The 26,909-nt window shown below is 33.7% G+C and overlaps 3 protein-coding genes and 1 long non-coding RNA gene across 4 annotated transcripts in view; 3 read left to right on the forward strand and 1 right to left on the reverse strand.

Moving 5' to 3' along the window:
- Window positions 1-7,044, forward strand: part of GYRA (DNA GYRASE A) — a 77,802-nt gene extending 70,758 nt beyond the window's left edge. Inside the window, exons 20-27 of the mRNA XM_088209585.1 lie at window positions 2,061-2,142; window positions 2,249-2,413; window positions 3,023-3,124; window positions 3,474-3,610; window positions 5,222-5,342; window positions 5,431-5,485; window positions 5,592-5,691; window positions 6,615-7,044. Coding sequence (XP_088065711.1) covers window positions 2,061-2,142; window positions 2,249-2,413; window positions 3,023-3,124; window positions 3,474-3,610; window positions 5,222-5,342; window positions 5,431-5,485; window positions 5,592-5,691; window positions 6,615-6,765 — 913 coding nt within the window. The 3' untranslated portion in view covers window positions 6,766-7,044. The remainder of the gene's footprint in view (window positions 1-2,060; window positions 2,143-2,248; window positions 2,414-3,022; window positions 3,125-3,473; window positions 3,611-5,221; window positions 5,343-5,430; window positions 5,486-5,591; window positions 5,692-6,614) is intronic.
- A 399-nt stretch (window positions 7,045-7,443) lies between these two features.
- LOC110814523 (uncharacterized) lies at window positions 7,444-8,768 on the reverse strand. The gene is made up of 2 exons (XM_022041999.2): window positions 8,637-8,768; window positions 7,444-8,345 (listed from the first exon to the last, which is right to left on the reverse strand). The coding sequence occupies exons 1-2, from the start codon at window positions 8,749-8,751 to the stop codon at window positions 7,543-7,545; spliced, it is 918 nt and encodes a 305-aa protein (XP_021897691.1). The 5' UTR covers window positions 8,752-8,768; the 3' UTR covers window positions 7,444-7,542.
- Window positions 8,769-16,407: 7,639 nt separating this feature from the next.
- LOC148240473 (uncharacterized) lies at window positions 16,408-17,935 on the forward strand. Its single transcript, XR_015814159.1, has 2 exons — window positions 16,408-16,877; window positions 17,165-17,935. It is a non-coding gene; the product is annotated as an uncharacterized LOC148240473 (long non-coding RNA).
- Window positions 17,936-19,241: 1,306 nt separating this feature from the next.
- Window positions 19,242-26,594, forward strand: ALA1 (aminophospholipid ATPase 1). The gene is made up of 7 exons (XM_088209402.1): window positions 19,242-21,412; window positions 21,529-21,835; window positions 23,425-24,133; window positions 24,225-24,348; window positions 24,482-24,701; window positions 25,003-25,461; window positions 26,139-26,594. The coding sequence occupies exons 1-7, from the start codon at window positions 19,897-19,899 to the stop codon at window positions 26,356-26,358; spliced, it is 3,555 nt and encodes a 1,184-aa protein (XP_088065528.1). The 5' UTR covers window positions 19,242-19,896; the 3' UTR covers window positions 26,359-26,594.
- Window positions 26,595-26,909: the final 315 nt, after the last annotated feature.

Genomic DNA, 26,909 nt, shown 5'->3' on the forward strand with positions numbered 1-26,909 from the left:
CAATTAGGGTTAATAATTTTGTAGGCATCTTCATCGCAGCCGCCACTGCATCATGACGGCCATTGATTCCGGCTCACTCTTTATGCTTATAAAAAATTAAGGAAAAGAATAAGAATTATATTTCAGATTTCCCTCTCTATTTCTCTTCTCTTTCTCTCTTTTTTCTCATTTCTCTCTTCCTTTCTTTCTCAAGATCAGACAGTTATGTCAAAAACTTATGATACATAAGTCTCAAAGGGAGTGAATTTGTGAAATAAGCAGGCTCTGTAATTTAAGCTTTTAGCCTTAATCGACTTAGCCGACCTATAATCTAATCATAGATGGAACATAACAATTTTATACTTGAAATGAATTCAGCACAATGTGTGGAGAAGTTAAGCCAGATAGATTGGGCATGAGGTGTATTGATTTATTACGATAATTAAGTTGATCTTTTATTATCAGTTTAAGCTTTTGATATAATTGGTCATTCAGAAGGGTACTCACGAATTACTTAAAAACATGTATTTCAAGTTAGAGCAGCCAAAAAAAGTAGAACAATTATATATATAAGGGAAAATTAAATCAATGGGGATAAAGAACAAACGCCTGCAACCAGCATGTCATGATAAAGACCTACTATGTGCAAGTATCAAACTTTTGCTAATTGGACTGTATGACCTCATGTCATTTTTCTTCCTAATTTGTAACTATTTTGGACTTTTTCTCATAGGTTAAAATATTGTGATATAACAGTTTCAGTAATTTGTTAAAGTCATTCACAAAGTAAATGAACATGGGTCACATTTGCAGTTGACTTAGCTGTCTCTAAGCTAATTCTCCTGCATGTAGGAAATCATGGAAACAGATTGTAATCCTCGAGAGATGTCTTCCACTAAGTTCTTTTATTTGCCACATTGCAAATGAGTACAAGTCTCCTGATCCTTCTAAACAATTATGCAGATTTATAAGTTCATCCTCTTTCAGAAGCATATATGTAGCTTAGAAATTTTAATTTTGAAGCATTGCTTTTTTGTTCATCTTTCTCTAGCTGAGTGAAAAAATTTGAAGTGAAAGTGGAGAGTGCATTAACATGGAACTACATGAGTCAGATAGGTTTAAAGTGGAAGTGTGTCAATAAACGATATAAGTGGCTACTTTCTCTAGCCAATACACATCCTATTTATCATATGAGCTGTAACTTCTAAGTTCATGCATGATCTGTTTAATAGACAAGTCTGCACGTTAGTTTGTTAAACCTATTTATTGGAAATGAGTCAAATAGGTTTCTCTAATTCAAAAAATATGTTGTGTTTGTCAAACAAGTATAAATGGTTTAGTTGGGTTTAACCTATTAGTTGAACAGGATATTTGACAGAACCAAACAAGTATGACTTGTAAGCAATGCCAAACTCGTTTAGGCTTAAAGTGGTTTAACTCTTGTGTTTAATGAGTTATATAATTGGGTATTTCAAATTTTCTAATGCAACAAAAAGTGACTGAAGATTTCTTTACCAAAAGTGATGAAGATGCGTGTTTGGTGTTGTTTCTTCACACAACCATTGCTTAAGCGCCAAATGTATGAATTTCTCTGTTCACCGAAACCAAGCTACCTAAACTGATACTTTTATATGGACAAAAAGACTAAAAAGTTCTGATCACCTACAGCCACCCTTGCTCCAGTTATGGGCCACAACTATTGGTACCACCAGTAGCTACTGACTGTAGTACATAGTGAAAAGTGTGAAATTCTCTCAAGTATATTGAGTTTATGTTTAATCAAGGAACCTCAATCTTGTTTACATATAACGGCAGATAATTTTCTATTTCTAATGCCAATAGCAAAGTTAAATATTGGCTCAGGATAACTTCCGAAGCTTGTTTCTGAGTTTGGATAGAGATATATGTTCTGGTTACCATATTTTTAAGGTGCCTTCTAGATTTCATCTTGAACCAGTTTGCAGGAGATATCCTTTAGATATAGTGACTGTATATCTGGGTTTTTATTATTGTCTAATGTTGAATTTTATCATATTATTGATTAACAATTTCTCGAAAAAATTCATGAATTGCTTCATCAGTGACCGTGGAATAGTTTATTCAGCTCGTGCATATAAAATACCAGAATGCTCCCGCGTTGCAGCTGGTACGCCTCTGGTGCAGGTATTTGCTGTTAATGCCCTTGATCATTAGTTTTCTCTTAGGAAAGCTGGACTTTCTCCCTGTATATATATATATATATATCTTTTTTTTTTCATTCCATGGACAGATTTTATCCTTATCCGATGGCGAGAGAATAACTTCCATAGTTCCAGTTAGCGAGTTTGCTGTAGACCAGTTTCTTCTAATGCTTACAGTGAATGGCTACATCAAAAAAGTATCTTTAAATCTTTTCTCAGCAATACGATCAACAGGAATCATAGCAATTCAATTGGTATGCAGTCTTCTATTTCCATGTCATTTAGGGAGAACTAACAAATTGCCGTGCAAGACATGGTTTTCAAAAATCATTTTAGTGAAAATTTTTGAAGTTAAATCAAATTAATTTATTTATTTTTAATTTAATCAAAATATCATTTTAATTTTATCTAAAATCAACATCTTTTATTTGATCTATTAATGTGTAATTCTAATTTTTTTTCTTTCTTATGTTTAAATATTGATATTAATTATTTTGAAATATATAATATAATATTTATTTATCTCTATTTAGGTTTTTAGTTATTTTTGTTCATATGGTTTCAGTTGGTGTATTAAACTCTAAATGCTTGATTAAATAATATGTTTTTATAGATAAACGCCCTTTGAACCTTTCTGAGATTGTGTAGTTCTAATTTGAACTTAACAATGAAGTAATGTCTTTTTTAATCTGATTATTAAAACAGACACTTTCAAGACACGTATTATTTTATGTGCAATATTTTCAGGGAAGCATATTTCAAAATACATACTGTGTATGGTATTTTTCCTTTTGAAGTGGCGTGATCTCAATGATTGTTAGCATTATACTTTTTCTTTAAAACCTTTCATGCTAACTTTGTAGGTTCCTGGTGATGAGTTAAAATGGGTACGATGCTGCACAAATGATGACCTTGTCGCCATGGCTTCGCAAAATGGAATGGTCATACTGAGTTCATGTGACATCGTAAGTTATAGTGAATAAAACATTTCGGTAGTACTTGATTTTCTAGCCAATTTATTTATGTTAAGGTTTAAAGTTTTTGTCGAATTATTTCGTTACTTAGAACAATTTACACAGGTAGAAAATAGATACTCTTTCTCAAGACTTGTTTAAAGAAAAATTACCTTCAGGCATTTAAAAAGTTATACACTTCCTATTTATCTGTCTGTTTAAGTCTCTCTGATTCCTTCTAAGCCTGAATTATTCTAGGAGCTTATTTTAATTGATACTTGCTGTACTTGTTCCTTTCTAAAACATTCATATTTCTGATAATGTCGTAATTATCCTTTCACTTTCATTGTTTGGGATGCAGGTTCGGGCTGTTGGCAGAAATACTAGGGGATCAATTGCCATGAGACTAAAAGAGGGGGACAAGATGGCAAGCATGGACATAATACCAGCAAGCATGCGGAAAGATCTTGAAAGGGTGCCAGAAGAAACCCAGAACAAGTAATTTCTCCTCGCACAATGTTTGCATCTTTCCTTCTGATATATTTTGAGTAAATGAATAATTTTTAAGGAATTGATTTAGAAATACACACTTTGTTTAACTAGAGAGAACGAAAATTCTGTTGGAACATGGAAATTGATATTAATTTTGCTGGAACTCAGAATATGTAGTTTTAATTCCTGTTGAGATTCTTTAGGAAGTCAATTTCCATTACCCTAGAAGAGATTCCCTTCCTCTCCTAGTTTGATTAAGTGTGGATTCAAACTGAACTCCACAAAAATGATTCATTTGTTCCAAACATAGCCTTAAAGTAGCATCTAATCAGCACTCCTATTAGATAATCTGTTGCCTGTCAATTCATAAATCATCTATAAGAACTGTGATTTTGTTGTCTCTGGATATGAAACTGTCATTTAGGCTGTTGATCTCGTAAAAAAAAAAATAAGAATTGTTGTTTAGGTTGGGTTTAGAGCCTGTATGGCATCTTCAGGGATCTTAATTGGGTTTGATCTTGGACATGGTTTATCTAGAAACTCCTGATGTCTAAGAATGATATAGTAAAGCTGTAATCCCAAAGTATATGGTTTTCTGCTGTAATGTTGTTGTTACTGTCAAAATTATTTGTTACTTTTAAAAACGTTAACTTCGCTATGGAGGACGAGCTCCTTGTGTAATCTGTTATCAATATAATGGATTCAGATACTCGTTTCTATTTTCTCCTGTTTCTCTTTCTAAATTCTCAGGTATCAACTTCTAAGCTGTCTGACAGACTTTTTTATAATTGCTTTATTACATCGTAGGCTCACGTGTGATGCTGTCTTACTCTGTTTGCTTTATTTTTTAATTTACTTTTTTCTTATGTTTTTAATTGTTGGTTGATTTACTGAGAAATTATCTGTTTGTTTGGAGATTTTGGAATGCTCTTTCTGGTTAATTTAAGGATAAGCATTTTGGACCTAACATCGCATTGGTTTTTACATAATGTTCTAATTTAAAGCCCAGGTTCTAAACATTTTTGTGGGCTACCGATTTCTGTTCAAGTACTTATTCTCATCTCATGTTGGAATATAATAATGATATGTTTCTATTGGTTTGAGCCTTTTAGATAATTGGTAATTCCAATTAATTGTTTCATATAGTATTAGAGTTGGAAGTCAAGTGTCTGAATCTTTATTCTATTATTTTATGTTAAAATTAATTTACCGCAAGTATTTTATGGCCTTGTGTTTTGATCCATGCTTTCAATCTCCTGCAATTTCTTGTTGAGGAGCGTGTTAGAGTAAAATGATAATTGGGAAATTTTGTTTTTCTTAAACTTTTGAGATGACCAGTAAAACAATTGTTCACAATCATACCTGAAGTTGAACCGTGTTTTCACAATTGAAGTATCTAGTGCTTTTTTCATGTACTTATCCTTTTGGTTAGGCTGAGGTAGCCTTTTTTTGGTCTGAGATGAAGTGTGATTTAAGTTTGAAGGCGACCAATTTTGATCCCGTGCTGTTCCTGTTATGTTGTGCTTTCTCTTGTTAACCATGTCTACCTTTTTCCTTATCTTCTACTGATATGTTCTTGGAATATTGTTCGCTTTCTACTTGCATATTTTTTCCCAGTGAAAGGAGCTTCAATGGTCAATGGTTATTATTTGTCTCCGAGAGTGGTTATGGCAAGCGTGTTCCCCTCAGTAGCTTCCGAATCTCTCCTTTGAATAGAGTTGGTTTAATTGGTTACAAGGTACCTTGCGTATTCCCAAAATGATATTTTCCTTACTGGCTAAGTAGCTTGCTTAGAATAACATTTTGTTTCTCATGCTTACGTTCAGTTCGCCTCAGAGGATCGATTGGCAGCTGTCTTTGTGGTTGGGTTTTCATTTTCAGGTAATTCTGTATGGTTATTGTTTTGAAGGAATTTCCATGTTGATCTCTAAGCATGTATCTGATTCTATTTCTCTCCCTTGTTCTCCCTCCTCGCTCAACCTTGCAGAAGATGGTGAAAGTGATGAACAAGTTGTTCTAGTTAGCCAAAGCGGTACTGTCAACAGAATTAAAGTTAGGGATATTTCAGTTCAATCTCGTTATGCAAGGTATATAGCAAGTTACATACTTGTTCAGTCTTTTGTCTTGTCAGTTTGTGCATTCACACACGGAAGCATGTGCACCTGCCAGTTTTTTTTTTTTTTTTTTTAAATAATTTATGCTGTACTTCTGTTTACCCAAATCACTCAAGAGTTATAGGGGAATAATAGGCCAGGTCATCTAATACAGTGTGAAGGTAAAAGAAATTTTCTTCTGGTAGAAAATCTTGATGTAGCATTTATTGATTAGAAGATTTGTTATTCATCAATCAACCAGCTCAATGTATCTTCCCGTTGGATAAGATCTTCAACTCTAATGAAAATTAACTCAAACAAGGACAACATACTCTGTTATTTTTGAGAAATTACTAGAGAGGTTCTCATACAATTCCTCAGTCATCATCTTGGAGAACCAGTTCGGAGATCTGCAATTATTAGCATCTATACTACAATTTCACTGTTTTCATTCTGTGTGTAATGTGCATGTATCTAGAGAATCCTTTTACTTAATGCTTTACTGCCTTACATCAAAATATATTTGCAAGGCCTTGATGATTTCTTATTGAACTTGGAAAAGAAATGATATCTTTGGGTTGTAAGATATTTTTGTTGATTCAAAAGTCAACTTGAGAATCACTGATCTCTTTCTTTTTCCTTTTATCACACGTTTGGTATGTGTATATATATATTTTGCATAGAGATGTAGAAGCTTTGATTTTTAATAGATGCATGTTTTATCTTCTTTTCTTTTAAAATTTACTTCAAACAAAGGGATGAATCTAGAACTGCCTAATGTATTGCCATAATTTCTCATTCTAACTTGGTTAATCAAAACTTTAGCTATCATGCATTGGTGACTTAATTTCGTTTCGAATATTGGATCTCTTCTTAATAAGTTGCAGTAATCTTACTTTACCTGTTTGTGTTGCTAGAGGAGTGATTCTGATGCGGTTGGAGCATGCCGGAAAGATTCAATCAGCTTCGTTAATCTCCACCACAGAATCTGAGCTGGAAGAGGCGCTTCCTGTTACAGGGCAAACAGCAGGAGCTGAAACACCTGAAAATATTTCACTGAATTCGTAGAGTCCAGTTTTAGGTGGGGTTGGTATACAATGTGAGAAGAAGAAATAAGATGGTGTTTGTATATGAATGTACACTTATATATGTTTTATTTATCGGGGAAAATTGTCTTCCCATTTTGATGTCTCTGATTTTGATTCTAATAGACCAGAACTTTGAGGAAACTAATGTAAGGGTAAGTCAACTTATTTTAATAGACCAAAACCCGAGAGATATTAAATATGTTCACACTTATGATATAATAGTAGTCAGTTAATTAAATTCATGAATTTAAATTTTTTATCTGTTGATAAAATCATAACAATATTTAATATTTTGTTTTTAGTTAATGACAAGATAATTTTGAAGGATTAATAATGAAAGTTGGGTATGTAAAAGCAGCAAGGAAACGACATTACAAATTTCGTTTTGTAAAATAAAGAACACAGCACTGAAATTCTTGATATGTAAAATTAACCTGTTAAATGTATAATTAATTCTGAACATCAATTTTAAATTATTACATTTGAATTTATTAACAAAATAATTTTTTATTTTTTTAAAAAATCTAAATATCTTTATAATTTTTTTTTTTTATAAATATTTTATGTTTATACCGAAAATACTATCGTCATCCATGATTACATTTATTCAAAATTGACGGAAAGATCATAGTATTTTATATGTTAGTTTTGGAACAAATCAACAATGGCATTCTTGACCCATTCCATATTTAGAAATTATATTTACAAACAATATTATATACAGAAGTTACTCAATGATTACAACAAACTTGTCATATCAATTAGATTCTGTACTTTCAGAGGATGATCCAATAGTATAGTATATATAAGCTCCTAGTGCTGCAATCACAAGAACCGCCACACCTATATTCACCATCGCCTGTCGTTCTTCACTGTGATTCATCGTCAATTCCTTCATTCTCTTCACAGCTCCAGACACTCCTCTTCTTTCCTTCACTTTCCCTGCAACAACCACCTCTTTCCTCTTCTCCATTTCATTTCCTTCACCATTTTTCTTCCTGGTTTCTTCCTCATCTTTCTTTCCATCACCAACTTCTTTATTTTTCTTCCTGGTTTCCGCATCATAATCCTTTCCCTTCACGTCTTCTGCCATTTTCAACCCGGAACCCTCAACTTTCTTTTCATCACCAACTTCTTTAAATCTTGGTAGATCATTTGCAGGCCTTTGAAGATCAACTACCTTCTTCCCATCGCTTACAGTATTACTTTTCTTCTGATCAGCATCGCCAACTTTTCTTGTAGAAACAGGTTTATTATCTTTTAGTTGGCCGGAGAGAGAAGAATCTTGTCCTTGTCGAGGCTCTGGGGTGGTGATGGCCGGAGGAGGAGGAGGAGTTTTTGGTTGTGGGATGAGTTTTGTGATGGTTTGTTTTGGTAATGTAAGGGTAAGAACCCCATTCTTTAACTTGCCCTGAATCTTTTGTATGATACAGTTTTTTGGAACGGGGAAATCTTGACTGAAACGACTCCATTTGTTATTTCCAACAGGCATTTGTCCAATAACTCTAATCGTTCCATTGGAGTATAAATATGAGGTACTGATTTGCTCCCTGGAAAAACCTGCGTCCAAATTATGTTTAATTTCTTTAACTTATTATTAATTTCACATTACAAATATACGGACGTGTATATATATATATATATAGCTATGCACAATATGATATATGTTCGATGAGCATTCTGGGCAGATAATTATCAAAATTTTATAAGGGTGCATCCATACATACATATGTTTGCGTGTAATTATATATATATATATATGCAAGAACTGTTATTCTTTCTCTATTCTGATTAAAACATAATTAAGAGTGTATGTAAACAATCCTAAAGCAACTTATAAAATGAACAAACCAGGAAGATGAACGAGTAGAAGATTGGCATCTTCTTCCTCCTTCCACTCAAACTTTGGCTGGAACTCCTCGTACTGGACACGAGATGAGGAAGGAGATTTTTGTCGTGTTGCCATTTTTATATGCTCTAGCGATAATAATCAAGCAGATTGTAGTATTCGGATGATTGAAGTAGGTTTACATGCAGGAGATATTCGTCACATAAATATATCTATATATATGCATATATTTAGAGGTGCTTTCGCGTAAGAAAAGATGATACCGAGGATTGCATGTTGGGTATGGTTTTGTTTTCTTCATAATGACACTATTCCTTTTCAGCGGTTTTGGGATTCTTAGGTTTTCAATCATATGAAGACTGAAATTTCCGGGTAATGTACGAGGTATAGCTTCCTCTAAAGATAAGGTAAAGCAGAAATTCTTTGTTTGTCATTCAATCTTTGTAATTGCCTGAAACTTTTAATATATTGGAATTAATGCTTCTAATCGTGATTAGGATGACAAAAAAGAAAAAAAAAAAAAAAAAAACGTCAGAACCTCATTTGGTACGTTATGTATAAAATATTATACATGTTTAAATTTTTAATTGAAAATAATACATATATACACATTAATAAAACTCCTTTTGAGTATATATATATATATATACATACAAAAATTAAATAATATCATTTCCAACATGTTTTTTTCTTTAGCAAATAAACCACAATTAAAGATATGTTTTGTTTAACTTACTTTTGGTCAAGCTAAGCTTATTAGCTTAATTCAAATATTGGTGTTTGTTTCCCTCCATAAACCAATGATTTATAAGTCAATTTTTTTTTTTATTTATAGAAAAAGTAATTTTTCTTTGGTTTGCAAACCATTGTAAAATGTTTATTCTATTCTTTATAATTATTAAGCAATGTTTTAAATTTTCTAGAAGCAATGTTTAATAACGTTCATTATCTATATAAAATTTATTAGCTTAAGTAAAAATACACTTATTTATTTATTTTTTATTAACTTATAAGTTTCATAAGTTTTACTCACTATAAATTTTATAAAAAGTCAAATTAAAAGAGACTTAAACTTTTATAATAGATCCTTTTCTCTCCACCCAAGGCTATTAAAGCCTAACAGCTTATTTAATTAGTGCTTAACAACTTAACCACTCTTTTCTTCGATCATCTTCTCTTCTTTATTAATCATCAAAAATAAAGTTCCTATAACTTCTTGTCACCTCTTTCTTAAAAATATATCAAAAACAAAACTTCGAAAAAATGACCTTAAAAATTCTTAAAACATTGTAAATACTTCAAGCTAATAAGCTCCAATTCACTTTTTTTCTTTTCTCATTCCCCAAATGGCTTATCTTCTTCAAATAATTATCTCTATTGCAATTGTATATCAACTCTTTAATTCTCCACCATTAATTCCCTTTGTTGCTTACCTTAAAAAGAATTTTTTAGGAATTATCTTTCTTTATTCATTTTTCCTCTACAGCCATAAGTAAAAACCTATAAAAAGATCTCATTTAAACTAGGGTAGGTTTTAAATGTTAGTAGCATATAATTTTCACACATTACCAAAATATTCAAGAATGAGAATTTAAGAGCTAAAAGAACGAACAATATTAGCCATACAAGATAGGAACTAAGAGTGGTAAACCACAAGGATCAAGTGAGAAGGGTTGTGAATGATGCTTAAGGTATGCCTCGAGAGTTCATACTTCCTCTTATAGTGATCCAAACAGGCTTCTAAGGTCGAGAAAGGTTATTGAATAAATTATTCAAAATTATGTTATAATTAATTTTCTTTATGGAAATTATAAATTGTCGATTATGAAAAAAAATTATAAATGAATGGTTATGAAAATACTAAAACAAAATAATGGTAAATTATATAATGATAATTAAATAGCAATTAAATAGAATAAATGAGTGGTTAAGTAGAAGGAAATTAATAGGCGATTTTTACTGCCTATATATAGGCTATGTATTATTCTGTAACAGTATATCATTCTGATTGAATATGTAGGGACCCAAAATTAAAAAAAAAAATTATAAATTGAATGCGGAAGCGAAATAATAGAGTTAGAGTTTACACTCCTTACGCAATAGTTTAAAATATCTAATAGGGTTACGAGAATGTCCATTTTAAAAGAATAAACGAAAATTAAAGAAATAAATGAAAAGTAAATAATTGAGCATCCTAAGACGACATTTATTAGCTTTTGAAGAGAGTTCGGGTAGTGAACTATTCACAACCCTCTTATTGATCGGGATCTGTATCTTGGTTCTATTGATATAAAATAATTAATGAAATGGTGAACTACACTAGCCTAGTAAGAATATCATAATACTCACTGATACAGAAACTGAAGGTTGGTAAAAATCATAAAAATAACCAATGGAGCTCTTAAATTAAGTAAATTTATTTATTATAAATAAAATCATTTATTGCATACTTACCGTTGTGAGATTTTCAAAACCAATCTATAGAGGTAATAACACAAACAATATCATAATATCATATTCAAGTGGACAGAACAACAACTTTTCCTTTTTATTTGCTTACTGGTATTCTTGGGAGTCAATAGGGATATCCCACCACGCGTGAACTAATATAAAACCTTATCAACTAACCAGTCATCCCCATACTCCATCCGGTATGAGAGTCATAAATATCATCACTCAATACCATCGTCTGGTATGAGGGTAAATCGGGCCGTCCCCATACCCTGTCTGATATAAGGGTGAATCGAGCTGTCCTCATACCCCGTCCGGTATGAGCGGCAAAAAATACCATCCATCGATACCCCATCCGGTATGAGATAACGTCCGCGGTTGAGTTCCCTACGTACTCAATTCGTCAACCATCTCTCTAGATATTCAGTAAGATAATCATTCACTTATTCACTTAACCAAGTAATTTCTGTTTACATTTTTATTTTCAGTTTCACAAATTAACTGTAAATCACGCAAGACAAACAATATGTGCATCAAAAAAATACAACTGAACCATTTTACCAATTTTAGTATATTATCATGCATTTAAAATTGTAAAATCAAACAATCAGTTAAATAAGACAAATAATAATAAATAACTGGTTCTGCCTCCATTAGTAACCTGTAATTAGTTCTTGAAGTTTTCTAAATTACATAAAATATCATATTATTTATAATTAAACTTCAATCCCATAACATAGAATAAGGTGAGGAATTTTTACCCGAATCAGTGTCTGAAATACCGAACTTTTAACTACGCCTATTGACGGTCACCGAATTTCTTGAATTTTTCTGTAGAGATTAAAACACGCTTAACGTATTTAAAAATACTCCAAAAATCCAAAATCGGTGTTAGAAACCCTTTTTCAACCAATTTTAAAATTCTAGCATGGTGACACCGTCGTGCTCCGGCGATGGCACTGCCGTCCGCAGCGGTAATTTACCTCGGCTTGACCATTTTTTGCCGATTTTGACTGGTTTTGACCAGTTTTATACCTATCCCTACGAGAAATACGTCAAATGACTCGGTTGGCCGTAAAAATTTAAAAAACAAAAACCTATTGGCGGTGGAATTTTTCAATACAGCAGCTCTACCGACTCATCCTCACGGCTGGACAATTTTTTTCGGTCAACCAGTAAAAAACAGAACGGTAAACACAACGGTGAAAAAATCTCACGAAATAGGAATTTGGAAGGGGCTCATCAGAAACAGTTGCGGGTTTACCTGCAGTTTTTTGCTCAATGGCCGTTTGTTTTTCTCCAATATGGCCACTGGGGTACTCGAAATCGAATTCTGAGCGGATGAGAGAGTTTTTTACCTTTTTTGGCGATCGGATGTGGCTCCGGTGCTGCGACGGGCAGTTCGGGTTCTGTGTGATGCTAAATATTTATACCTATCTCCCGTTAATCTGGACCGTTCATTACATTTGATCTCGATCGTTCGATCGCGTATAAAGAGAAAATAAATATAAATCACTCATCGCATTTAATCATGACCGTCTGATTACGCCTGAGGAGGAAATAAATTCGAACCCTCCACGCGCGTGGGAAGACTTCTGGACCGTCTGATCGCGAGGCTCGCGGATCGCCAGCGTAGCCTCCCGCGTGGTACCGAGTCAGCGTGCCTTGCCACGTGGCGCGCTCCGATTTGTCGAGACTACTGACTGGGCAGTCCTAACACAATTTTCTAAAATTGTGTTCTGAACCTCAGCTTCTGATTTTTTTAAAAAAACACTATTCGAACCTAAATTTTCACATTTTTTTAAAAATTATTTTCAATTTTATCCATAAACTATTTTTTTCATAATTTTACATTAATTTAAAATTTATTAATTTTAAAAAAATAAATTTTTATACTTTTTAGAATGTTAAAATTAATTCCGGGCCCAGGTATTACAGAATAGAATTTTTATCTTTTTTTTCTCAATATGTCTCTTTAATTAAATAGTTTGCATTAAGAACATCTTCTTGTCTTCAATTTATTTCCAACAAATGCATCATCAAAGTTGTTCAATGGACAACATGGACTAAATGTGGTCCTTTGGTGGGGTTAATAATGTGTGTTATCGATGACTCCAAGATTAGCTTTTAGAAAGATACGTGGATTAATGATGCCCACATAAGGAGGCATATCCTAGGATCTTTGCCTTAGCTAATGATTGAGAGGCATGGGTTAGGGAGTATGTGTCATGGAGTAATGATCTTTAAGAATGGAATATTAATTTTAGGAAGAGAGTTTTTGGTTGGGAGGAAGGATATTAGTGAGTCTAATAAAGCTCCTGTAGAGGTAGTACCGAGTAGAGTCAGGGAAGACAAGCTTGTTTAGAAATGGGATGATTAGGGCTTTTTCTCTATCAAGTCCTTTAAGAGGATAGTGAATAATTGTGTCATTAGTTGAGGTGGTTGTTTAAGGCGCCAAAGTATCGCCACCATCGAGGACTTTGTATGGGAAACTTCTTAAAGAATGCCTCCCAATCATATATTATCTGTATCATCTTCTTGTAGGCTTAAGCTTTTAAATGAGTTCCATTCTTCTCATTTAGTTTAGAAACCATTGATCGTATCTTCTTATAATAGAGTTTATCTTGGGTTGTGCAGTGTTCATGTCTAATATGGTGGGATATCTCTTTGTGTACCTCTGAAATATGTTGATTCTCTTTTCTTATATTGGTATTCTTTTGGCTAACCCCCAACATGTTCGTGCTTTTGTCTATAATTATATGGTTTGATATAATTAGCTAGGAATGAGAGGGTAAACTAGAGAAAATGAGTAAAATGTGAATTAATTGTGTGAATTAGTTAAATATAAAATGGCTTAGTAGGTGAATGCTTGGAAAAAGACTTTGATAGGATATCGATCCCCAAGACGTTTTTTTTCTTTTGAATATGAGAGAGAAGACAAGGGGTACTAGGAACTGGAGGGATTAGGCTTGAGAGTTACCAAGGCAAGTTTTTCTTGAATTCAATATTGATGCTTTAGTTTGGGGTAAGCTTTTTTTATTGGTTTGATGGTGTTCTGAGGATGAGAAAGGGATTTTTAGATGTATGTTCTTAAAAATATTGGGATCATGTACTCTAACAAAGTGAAGCTTTTGGCCATTGGTGAGCTAATTTATATAATCTCTATATGGAAGTATTTAGATGAGACAAATCTCATGATAGAGGGTGACTCTATCGTTGCAACTACTTGGGTTTTGAAAGGCATGATTTCATTGAAGATGAGTAATGTTTCAGATCTTATTACCAATGTTTCTGCTAAGGTTAAGCCCATTATGTTCGCTCATATGAATAAGGAGAGGAATGATGCGGAACTCAGGATCAATAGCGGAATTCAAAACCCTACGTATAATGATGTGGAAGCCAAGATCAACCTAACATGATACAAAATTCTACATTTATATCAGCAATCAGAAATTCAAAACCCAAAATAAATCCTCCCTATTTGACCTGCACTTAACAGAGAGTAAAAATCAAGATAATAGAGATAAATGAATTAATTAGAACGCCACAAGAAGAATCTTGATAAGTTAAAATCAATTCCAGAAAAGAGAATGATGAAGATGCCAAAAGTTACCTAGATAAATAGACATCAATTCCCTAATCAATAAGAAGGTTAAATAAAACTTCATTAGTTAAAAACTAAAACTGCATAATTTTATTGATTAAAATTTTAATTATAATAGTAGGAATTGATGACCTATTTATAGTGTAAGCCATGTGAATAATAAAAAAAATATATCCCAATTTAATGGATAAATTACGTATGAAATTAAATATATAATAGAATAGGAAAACTACCAAAATTAAAAGAATTACAACTAAAATAAGATAAATATGATCTCCCATTTTGAATAAAAAAGATTTTAATTGATTTCGGAGATTTAGGAAAAAAAATTCTAGTAAAATATTTTCCTTTTTTTCAAACATTTTCCTTTTCCATAAGATTTGACATTTAATGAAGTTTTCTATTTCTCAAGACATATTGTAAGTTCGAATCAATTTTCTTCTTTGGTCGATTCTTCTTCTCAGGAATACATATATTTCGTGTGATTAGGAAAGAAAATCCCAATGGGGGGCTTTTTTTTCCCTGCTCGCACCATCCTCCCTCTTCGAAAATGATTTGTCCTCTAATCGGACACTTATTATGTTGAGGTTTCACTAATTCTACTTTCTTTGAGAAAATGTCATCACCTGGAAAATTGTATAAGGTCATTTTGAAAATCTATAAGGAATGGTTAATAAAGAAAATAATACTTCTTTATATGTTTCATTCTTTGTATTTCACTCAACTTTCTTCTTTCAAGTTGAATGATAGAATTAAATTCTCTTAAATCAAGATAATCAAGTTTTGTTTAAGAAATTCTAATTGAGAAAAGTAGCAAATGACTTTAGATGATGATTGATAAACACACAGATGTAGATGTATAATATTTAATAACTAGTAGATAATTAATTACTTAGTGATATAGTAGAATAAAAAAACACAATGAAGGAAAGAAGCTTAGAGTGCAAGAAAGACAATATGAATATAACTTTTTTTTATGCATATGAACGGATGCAAAATATTTTTTCCTTTTTCTACTATGAAGAATAAAAAAATGTAGGGATAAAAGATATGAGATAGTAAGGTTCATCTTAACGCTAAACTCTAATATCAAATGATATGGAACCCAGGATCAACAACGGAATCCAAAACCCCACATATAATGATGTTAAACTTGGGATCAACTAATATGATCAAAAATTTTGTATATAAATCAGCAACCAGAAACTCAAAATCCTAAATAAATCATCCATACTTGACCCGCACTCAATAGGGAGTGAAGACTAAGATAATATAAATAAATGAATTGATTCGAATGCTATAAGAAGAATTTTGATAAGTTAAAATCAATTCAAGAAAAGAAAATGATGACGATGCTGCAAGTTACTTTGATAAGTAAACATCAATTTCTCGCTCAACAAGAAGGTTGAAGAAAACATCACTAGTTAAAAATTAAAATTTCATAATTTTATTGATTGAAACTTCAATTATTATAAGTAGGAATTGATGACATATTTATAGTGTAGAACATGTAAATAATAAAGAAAATAATATTCTAATTTAATAAAAAAATTACATAAGAATTTAAATATAAAATAGAATAGGAAAAGTAGTAAAATTATGAGAATAAAAACTAAAATAGAATATATATATATATATATATATATATGATCTTCTTTTTTAAATAGAGAAGATCTTAATTAATTATAAAGATTTAGGAAAAGAAATTCTCACAAGATATTTTTCTTTTTTTCAAGTGTTTTTTTCTCTATAAGATTTGACATTTAATGAATTTTCCTATTTCTTAAGATATCTTACGATTTACGATCAATTTCTTTCTTTAGTCAATTCTCTCTCTCAAGAAGACATATTTTCCGTGAGATTAGAAAAGAAAATCCATGGGAGTTTTTCTTTTCCTTGCTGACATCAAGGAACTTCTTTGCCGATAACTTAGCGAGATCAGGATTGAGAGAGTGAGATGATTGCTTGGTTGTGAGTCTTGTCATTTATTTTGCTTAGCTTTTAGTTTCATTTAGGCACTTTTTTCTTTTTTGTTTGTTTATCTCTTTTTTAGTGTAGGTTCTTGATTTCTCTTTCCATGCAGTATTTTAATTGTTTTTATCTTTTTGTTATTCCCTGTTAGTTATTACATACTTTCATGTGGTTCAACCAGCTCTGCAGCATTCTTACGAGATCTTGCTAGCCTCAGGTACAATGGCTTCTTTGTGCTCCTTTACGTTCCTTATTGTAGGTTGGTGTCCTTTTTGCATTGGGTAGATGATTCTTTATTTCTTATTTATGCATTGTCCTTGTACAAGATTATAAAACATAGTACAAAATATTCTCTTGTAGTTTATTAGTTGATTTTATATATATTAGCGCAAGCGAACAAATTAGTAGGGTGTTTTATGATGTTACTTTTTCATGTATATGTATATCCCTGTTCCATTGGAATAAATGATAAGAATTATTTTTAGTTAATTTTTTTTTTATTAGTTTACATGGCATCGGAGGCAGATTAGGTTATATCAATGAACGGATTCAACAACGGTTCTCGGAACTGGCGGCGGTTGACAGAAACAACCTCCAACCTTCTTGTCTGTGGCTGACGTGGAGGTGAAGCAGAAGAAGCACGACCCGTATCGTGGTTAAACCGAAAGAAGCTGGATTGGCATAAAACAGAACTGCGCGGCTGCTTTTATTCACGTCTGACTCTTCTGCGCGCAGGATCTCCGACCTAAACTGTTCAGATTAGTTACGTGTGCGGCCGTTGCAGTGGCAAAGTGGGAGGAGCTAGATTTGTGCAAAGACAGAAGCCGGTCACATGATCTTCCTATGCACATCTGGAACCGAAAAACGAGAGGCCGCCTCGAAGGCTGAAGCTGAAAAGGCGTCTACTAGAATGCTGGAGGAGGAAGTGCGGTTACAACCATGTTGGGTGAAAGCCAGATACCAACAATTTTCAGCACGATTTCACAAGATCCATTCCAGATCTGAGTGCACCACGGATATGCGGTGATTTTCAATCAAATTGTAGCTGCTCGCGATGGTTCTGGCAGAGGCTCGTGGTGGTTCTGGCAGAGGCGCATGGTGGTTCTTGCGGCGGTGTGTGAGATTCTAGAGACGGCGAATACGATCGTGCGTGGAGTTTTCCGGTGGTTTCTGTTCTAGAGTGTGGTATTTTTTTAGTTGTTGGATTTCTAGTTGTTTTGGGTTTCCGATAGTTCGAAAATAAGATTTGCACTTACCAAGTCATTGAAACCTTAATGATGTAACACTGAACCATAAAATTATGAGCAAATGACCAAACGAACAATAATAGTCAAATAAATATTAAGAAAACGACCACCCTATTTAGTTTCTTTTTTTTATTATTTTATTTATTTTCAATAGTTTGAATCCGATCAAGGCAAAATTTACACGGTACTTATTAGGGTTGGCTTTGAGTTTAGATTTTAAAAACTCAACCTATATATATATATATATATATACACACGCGCGCACGCTTATCATTATTTTTTGTTAAAGTTTTTTATATATATATTTTGTTAAATTTATTATTGGCCTAATTAATTAATTAATATGCATATTTCATGTTAATTCATATTTTTTGAAGAACTTAGACGTGACAAAATCATACAAAGTTACGAAATTAACCTTTTAGCATCTGTATAACAAATAAAGAAAGGAATAAAAAAAATAATAAGAGAAAGTGGTGGCTAGGAAAATCTAACATCTTGTAATACTTACAATCCCAACCTAAAGAACCCTTTTTCCTTTCAATTTTCAAGTAGAAAAAAAGTAATATTGTTATTTAAATAATCAAAACTATTGTTTAATTAATTAATTAATTAATTTTTTTTTTGTGAGTTTCACTCAAATTGTATTTTTCTATTTAATTAAAATTTTAGAACAAGCTAAAAAATAGCATCATCATTTTACTTATTGAGGAGTTTAGGTCAAAAGAAAACAATGTCATTTCATGAAAATTTGGATGTTAAAGTGCAACCATGTTGACCATATTAAATGGGGATTAGCAGAAATAACAAAATAGATTTCTAAAACAAAAATCCTAAGTTCATTCAAAATTGAAAGAAACTCAAAAGTTAGGTTCATCATTATTGTTCTTTCATTAAATTGAAATTGAAGTGTATCTTCATTGAAGGATATAAAAGGTCATATTTTTTCTGTTAAATTAAAATATATGCATGAACATTAATTAAATGTTTGGTGGGTCTGTTTTTTGAAACTACTCTCGCAATAATGAAGGCAGCATGTAGATGTACACTTAATAAATTTTAGGGAGAGAAAGAAGGCTCTGCCTCAATTTCAATTACTCTAAACTGGGAAATTTTGCAAGATCCTCCGGTCAAATTCAGACACCCATATTATGATAAGAATAATTGACCCTTTGTTTTTTTTTTTTTTTTTTTTTTGTTTGACAGAGAGAGAATATATATATATATATATATAAAACATATTAAACTAAATATGGGTGTACTAGTGGGCATCCGAGTCTGCCTGCAGCTGCTTCTGGAAACATCTGAGAGTTTAATTTTCTTTATTTTCCCCAACCCAAAAAACAATGTCTTTTTCAGTTGGAAAGACTTCTTCGACTGCATTTTCCCTGTTGTTTTTATTTGTCTTTTTAACAAAAAGATTTGATTTTGATATTATTTTTTCTCTCGTCACCCATCACGACTCTTCCCCATTTCTTGCAAATTCCGCCATAAGACTACCTCCACCTCCTTCCTCCCCTGTTTCTCCTTCTCGCTTTTATTGAATAAACATGAGTTTGACTTTCGAAATTTCTCTCTCAATGACACGGCATCTTCCCCTTATTCACCCACCGTTATGGAAGGAAACAGTTTGCAGATTCCATACATCTCTTCCCCTCGCTATCTACGCCTGCATGTATGTATGCGCGTGGTTTCTCTCTCTGATTTGGCTTTTGAGTAGAACCCAGTAAGTCCTGACAACCTTAGATACTGTAAGAAGAAGGATTCTATTGTTTGCTTACTTGTTACCATCTTCTCTCTTGTCTCTGTAGTTTGTTTGTCTTTCAATCTCCTGTTTGTGCTTCTGGGTTTTGCTTGTTTTCCCAGAATCTGTGTTTTGTTTGCTATTTGGATTTATTTTGATCTAGATCAGTATCTGGGTGTTTGGTTGGATTGGTTGACTAGTTAGCCTTGCAAACCCTATCGGGCAATCCTGGATTTATATCCCGAATGGATTCAAAAGGCTCCATTGACAGCGTACCTGGTATTATTGACGCCAACTTGAGGTCCTCATCGAGAAGAAGCATTTCTTCATTTCGATCGAAAGGTTCGGGTACAAATTCTAGTAGGGAAGTGGCATTAGATGATTTGGGATCGAAGCGTGTGCAATATGGATCTAGGGGAGCTGAGTCTGAGATATTTGGCATGTCACTTAAGGAGATAAATGATGAGGATGCTAGGTTGGTGTATATAAATGATATTGAGAAGACAAATGAGAGGTTTCAGTTTGCTGGTAATTCCATTAGAACGGGAAAATATTCTATCTTGACATTCTTGCCTAGGAATTTATTTGAGCAGTTCCATAGAGTTGCCTACATATATTTCCTTGTGATTGCTGTGCTTAACCAGCTTCCTCAACTAGCCGTCTTTGGGCGGGAAGCCTCCATTTTGCCCTTAGCCTTTGTCCTGCTAGTTACAGCAGTTAAAGATGCTTATGAGGATTGGCGGCGCCATAGATCAGATAAGATTGAAAACAACAGAAATGCATCAGTTCTGGTCAATGATCAGTTTCAGCTCAAGAGATGGAAGGACATTCGGGTTGGTGAAATCATCAAAGTTCACGCAAATGAAACTCTTCCTTGTGACATGGTGCTTCTCTCTACCAGCGATGCAACTGGGGTTGCCTATGTGCAGACTATTAACTTAGATGGGGAATCAAATTTGAAGACCCGGTATGCAAAGCAAGAGACCTTTTTGAAGGTTCCAGAGAAGGACAAGATTACTGGATTGATCAAATGTGAGAAGCCTAATAGAAACATATATGGGTTTCAAGCCAACATGGATATTGATGGGAAAAGGCTGTCACTTGGACCCTCTAACATCGTTCTCCGAGGATGTGAGCTCAAGAATACTGCTTGGGCACTTGGGGTGGTTGTGTACGCCGGTCGTGAGACAAAAGCAATGCTCAACAGCTCAGGTGCACAATCAAAGAGGAGCAGGCTCGAGACTCAGATGAACTTTCAGATTATCATCCTTTCTCTCTTTCTTGCTGCTTTATGCATAGTTGTCTCAGTCTGTGCTGCAGTATGGCTGAGGCGCCATAGGAATGAGCTGGATGACATGCCCTTTTACAGGAGAAAAGATTTCTCTGAGGAGGGTGAAGTGAAAGACTTTAATTATCTTGGCTGGGGATTGGAGATAGCTTTCACATTTCTTATGTCAGTCATCGTGTTCCAGGTCATGATCCCCATTTCTTTGTACATATCAATGGAGCTTGTCCGGCTTGGTCAGGCATACTTCATGGTCCGAGATACCCAAATGTATGATGAGGCCTCAAATACAAAATTTCAGTGTAGGGCTTTGAATATAAATGAAGATTTAGGACAAGTAAAGTATATATTCTCAGATAAAACAGGTACACTAACAGAGAACAAGATGGAATTTCATTGTGCTAGCATTATGGGAGTTGATTACAGCGGTGGAGAAGCTAACACAGAAACTGAACATGTTGGCCATGCTATCGAAGGTAATAAACTTTGCTTTTGGAGGATTAACTGCTATCTTTTCTTTCAGCTGACAGAACCATAACTTATTCATCCTAAATTCTTCCTTTTGGATTTTTTATTTATAACTTGGTTACAGTGAATGGGAAGATTTTGAGACCAAAGATGAAGGTGAAGACTGATCCAGAGTTACTACAGTTGGCAAGAAGTGGAAATGGCACAAAGGAAGGAAAATGTATTTATAATTTCTTCCTTGCATTGGCAGCTTGCAACACCATTGTACCTATCGTCATAGACACATCTGATCCAACCTTGAAATTGGTAGATTATCAAGGGGAGTCCCCAGACGAACAAGCATTGGTTTATGCTGCAGCTGCATATGGGTTTATGCTTGTAGAACGTACTTCTGGCCATATAGTTATTGATATTCGAGGAGAAAAACAAAGGTAAATAAGAAGCGGTATTTCCCTTTTCTTTTCTTTCTTTTCTCTTTTCTTCTTCAACTTACTACTTTAGGAGACCAAAGGCCAGTAGCACCAGTATCACCAACAGCAGTAATATGACAAGCACAGCCCAGGAGAATTATGACTGATGCAGGATAGATAAACAGGAGAGAGAATAGGGGAAAAATAAAAGAAATACGGGAGAGGTTAGTGAAGAAAGGGAAGAAAATAGAAGAAACCATGAAAACTTGAGGACAAAGGGGAAAAACTCTCAACAGTCGTTTTAATTGCTTTTCATCAGCCATGTGTTATCTTAAAATCCTAAGTGAAGCATCCTTTTATATTCGCCAAGCGCTCTCAAGGAGTACCTAAATCCTAATCACAGTGAGAAAGTCGAACTCTTGAATTCTAGCTTAAAGTAAAACCCAAGTTCTTAAATTGTCTAAAAAATTTAATGATGTGTGGAAATGTTAGAATACAGATCCTTTCAGTGTATTTTTTACACTAGAAAAACTCGATCTTAGCTTTATTGGTTTCACGATCATTTTCCCCCATTTGATGAAGACTTGAATTTGGATTTTGAAATGTCTGAAATATCAACAAGTACAGTCTCTGGACATGCAATTCAGAGATTTGATACCACCTTGATTCACATCCTGAAGTCAGGTTGCCTGGAAAATTGTAAAAATTTGACGAATATGTATCCTACATCCTTAGGAAGGTTTCAATCTTCATTTGCAAAAATAATGGGATTATATTTTTCTGTCTCTTAACTTTTATTGATATTCATAGTTCTGCTTGTTTTGTCTTTACAATCTTCAAGGCTATCTTTAGCATCTTGCTTCGAAAATTTGAAAATTTGTTGTGCTACATTCAATTCTTTTCGGCGTCTCAAGTGCATTGTAATACAGTAATACCATCAAGTTGTTACTTCATTTTCGTTATTATGGAAAATGCTTAATGACGTAATTCCTATAGTTCTTTTTACAGATTTGGTTTGGTTTTTTAAGAGTAATGCTGGATTTCAGTTTATTGAGTGCCCTCAGTTATGACCCTTAATTGACCATGTTTTTTCTGAATGCTTGATTATGATACTGTCAATTGACAGTGTGCTTTTTTTATTAAATAGCAGAACATTTAGCTGGTTTGTTAAACTGAAAATAGTAGATACTGCAGACCTATTAGAGTCTCTTTAAATTTCAAAATTCCTAACTCTTTATTTGTGTTAAGCAAGCCGGGAATCACTTCATTATTTATATTACATTTGTTTTTAATTTTTATGGACGCAAATTGCTAAAACTTCTTATAAGAAGTTTCTTCCCCAAAATTTTTGTGACCCATATGTGATGACATATCTGCATCAAGCAATTATTTCAATCGGTTGCCAGGTGAGCAACAAAGAGAAGAATTTATCGATGAGATATCTAGTTTCTAAAATTTTTGTTTTGTTTTATTCTAGTAAATAGATTCAATAATAATTAATGGGGACCAAGCACTAGAAGTGGTAGACCTGGTGTTAGTGTTAGTGCCTTAAAACTGATATTTGTTGCAAGAAATAATAATCATATTATTTCTCTTCATGGGCAATGCAGGTTCAATGTTTTGGGTTTGCATGAGTTTGACAGTGACAGAAAGAGAATGTCTGTAATATTAGGGTGCCCTGACAAGTCTGTGCAAGTCTTCGTAAAGGGTGCTGACACATCCATGTTTAGTGTGATTGACAAATCTCTTTCCATGAATGTTATGCATGCAACTGAAGCCCACCTTCACGCTTACTCCTCTCGGGGCTTGAGAACCCTTGTTGTTGGCATGAGGGAACTCAGTGATAGAAAGTTCGAACAATGGCACTCTTCCTTTGAACATGCAAGCACTGCACTGATTGGTAGGGCTGCATTGCTCCGCAAAGTTGCAAGCACTGTGGAAAATAATCTTTCCATACTTGGTGCCTCTGGTATTGAAGATAAGTTGCAACAAGGTGTGCCAGAAGCCATAGAGTCTCTTAGAATCGCAGGGATGAAAGTGTGGGTTCTCACTGGGGACAAGCAAGAAACGGCCATATCAATTGGCTACTCCTCAAAGCTCCTAACAGCAAAGATGACCCAGGTTACAATAAACAGCAACTCTAAGGAGTCATGTAGGAAAAGTTTAGAAGATGCTATTGTTATGGTGAAGAAGCTGACGACAGTTCCTGCAGTCATGAATGGTGCTGAGATTGATTCCGTAGCTGGTGTAACTCCTGTGGCCTTGATTATTGATGGTACCAGCCTTGTGTATGTACTTGACAGTGAACTTGAAGAGCAGGTACTCACCAATTGGCCCTAGTCTTCTCAATTTCTTTGCTTGTTGGTGATATCTAATATGATACTACAGCTCTACTTATCCTGATTCGCAGCTCTTCCAATTAGCTGGTTTTTGTTCTGTGGTTCTATGTTGCCGAGTTGCTCCATTGCAAAAAGCTGGAATTGTTGCCCTTGTAAAGAACAGGACTGATGACATGACACTGGCCATTGGGGATGGTGATTATTTTCTCATGATTTGTAGTTGACATCTTTATACCCCAAAATTGAAATACAAAAACATATATATATATATAAAGTGTGCTCCTTGGTGTTTAAACTGATATTGGAGATTCTATTGGATGATAAATAGGTGCAAACGACGTTGCAATGATACAAATGGCAGATGTAGGAGTTGGGATATCTGGTCAAGAGGGTCGGCAAGCTGTGATGGCTTCTGATTTTGCACTGGGACAGTTCAAATTCCTGGTGCCACTTTTATTGGTCCATGGACATTGGAACTACCAGAGGATGGGTTACATGATCCTATACAATTTTTACAGGAATGCAGTACTTGTTCTTGTGTTATTTTGGTGAGTAATTTTTGGTGGGTCAATTTTTTAACTTCCATGATTCTTGGTTGGTAAGATATGTTTTGTTTGTACAAACCTGATTTAGTAAATCATTTGAGCCAAATGTTGTTTTTAGTTACCTGAAAGTTTATGGTAAAGTTTTTTAAATGACATTTCCTACAAAGTAGTTATCAAGATTATAGATATAATTTGTGCAAAGGTGGAGCATATGAGAAGAATGATGGGAAACTCAATATATAACTGAAGTGTTGTATTCTTGATGACATGCTTAATTGTGTTGATGGTAATTTGTTTTGTGTAGGTATGTGCTCTTTACTGCTTTCACTTTGACAACAGCTGTCACTCAGTGGAGCAGTGTGTTGTACTCTATAATATATACATCAGTTCCCACAATTGTGGTTGCTATTCTTGACAAGGATCTAAAAAGGAGGACACTTCTTACATATCCACAACTTTATGGAGCTGGCCATCGAAAAGAGTGCTTCAACTTGAAACTATTTTGGGTGACAATGCTTGACACCTTGTGGCAAAGCCTTGCTGTCTTCTTGATCCCCCTCTTTGCATACTGGGGCAGCACAATTGATGGATCAAGTATAGGAGATCTTTGGACAATCGCGGTTGTTATTTTGGTCAATTTACACTTGGCAATGGATATTAACCGATGGAATTGGATTACTCATGCTGCCATTTGGGGATCTGTAATTGCAACTTTTATTTGTGTCATCGTTATTGATGCTTTACCAACAATGCCTGGTTATTGGTAAGCCTCACCTAATATCTAACTAATATATTATAACATGCCAAATAGTCAGTCATATACCTTGTTCAGAACCCTGGAACACAACCAAAAGCATATTTTTCTTCCTGTCTTTTCTGCATAATAGATTTCCAATGCATAGCAACATTGTTTTTAGGTTGTTGGTTGGGTTTTTAGGTAAAGTTTGTTGAATGAACTGTTTTAGAAACATAAAATGGTTTCCGATGAACTCTTTGTAAATTTATATATCTAGAGTATATCATCAGTCAAAAAGAACGACCTTGTCTTCTTTTCACATGTGCATTTGTCTTTTGCTTTGCTCTCTACTTGTCCTTTGGTTATTATCTATATCTCTTAAAGCAGTTTTTTTCTCATCTTACCATGGTTATTTCTAACTCCTGAACTACTCGAGACTATATATTTTCCTCACTTCACCATGTATGAGGAATAGGATTGACGAATGTGGTAGCAATAGCTTAGGACATTGTAGAAATGACTATTATGAGAAAACATGCTATAGACCGGAAAAAATGTCATATATTTGATTTTGAATTGTCAATAGTTTGCACTGTACAATAGAAAGGTCCATTGTTTTCTACTTAATTGAAGATTTTATGGAAATTTAGTATTACACTGGTTCAAAAATCTCTGAGACTTCTGTTTGTTTGATGATTTCACAGGGCCATCTTCGAAGTCACAAAAACGGGATTGTTTTGGTTGTGTTTGCTTGCTATAGTTGTCGTGGCAATTGTTCCTCGCTTTGTTGTAAAATTTATTTGTGAATATTATAGACCTTGTGATGTCCATATTGCGAGGGAAATTGAGAAATTTGGGAATTGGAGGGAGTCACAAGATGTACAAATAGAAATGAATCCAATCTCAAATTCTGAAAGGAGGTGAAAGGTGATTTTCTTCCTTGTGCATCTCCTTAATTCCTTTTACAACGGGTCATATTCTTTTAGGCTTCATAAGAGTACCACTCTTCGAGTTGCCTGATTTTCATTACTTGCTATCCGAAGGGTAGTGTAAACATGTAGGCTTGTGTTTCATCTTCTATTTGTTAATTAATATTGTAAATTAGCAAGGTCTACAGCTTAGGATGTAACCCACATAAATGAGATTTTCTTTTACTTTCATTTCCTTTTGTTGGTTAAATATACAAGAGGTTACACGCAAGGCTTTTCTTTCTAATTGTATATTCTATCCATAGAGAACTCATTAGCTATACTTTCTTTAATGGCATTCGAAAGTTTTGTTAATTCAGAACTTTGATTAAAGAAATGTTAGTGACATTGTTCAGTGTATTTTTGTTCAATAAGTACTTTATTCTTTTACTCTATGGGTAGATTAATTCAATTAGGTAGTATTGAATCGTAATTTTCTTATATAAACTATTATTGCTCGCTTTATGCGCATGAGAGTATATTTTTAATTTCAGATATCGAGTTAAA

Source organism: Carica papaya, chromosome 8, assembly GCF_054855325.1.
Source record: "Carica papaya isolate Zhongbai chromosome 8, ASM5485532v1, whole genome shotgun sequence".
In the NCBI taxonomy this organism is placed as follows: domain Eukaryota; kingdom Viridiplantae; phylum Streptophyta; class Magnoliopsida; order Brassicales; family Caricaceae; genus Carica; species Carica papaya.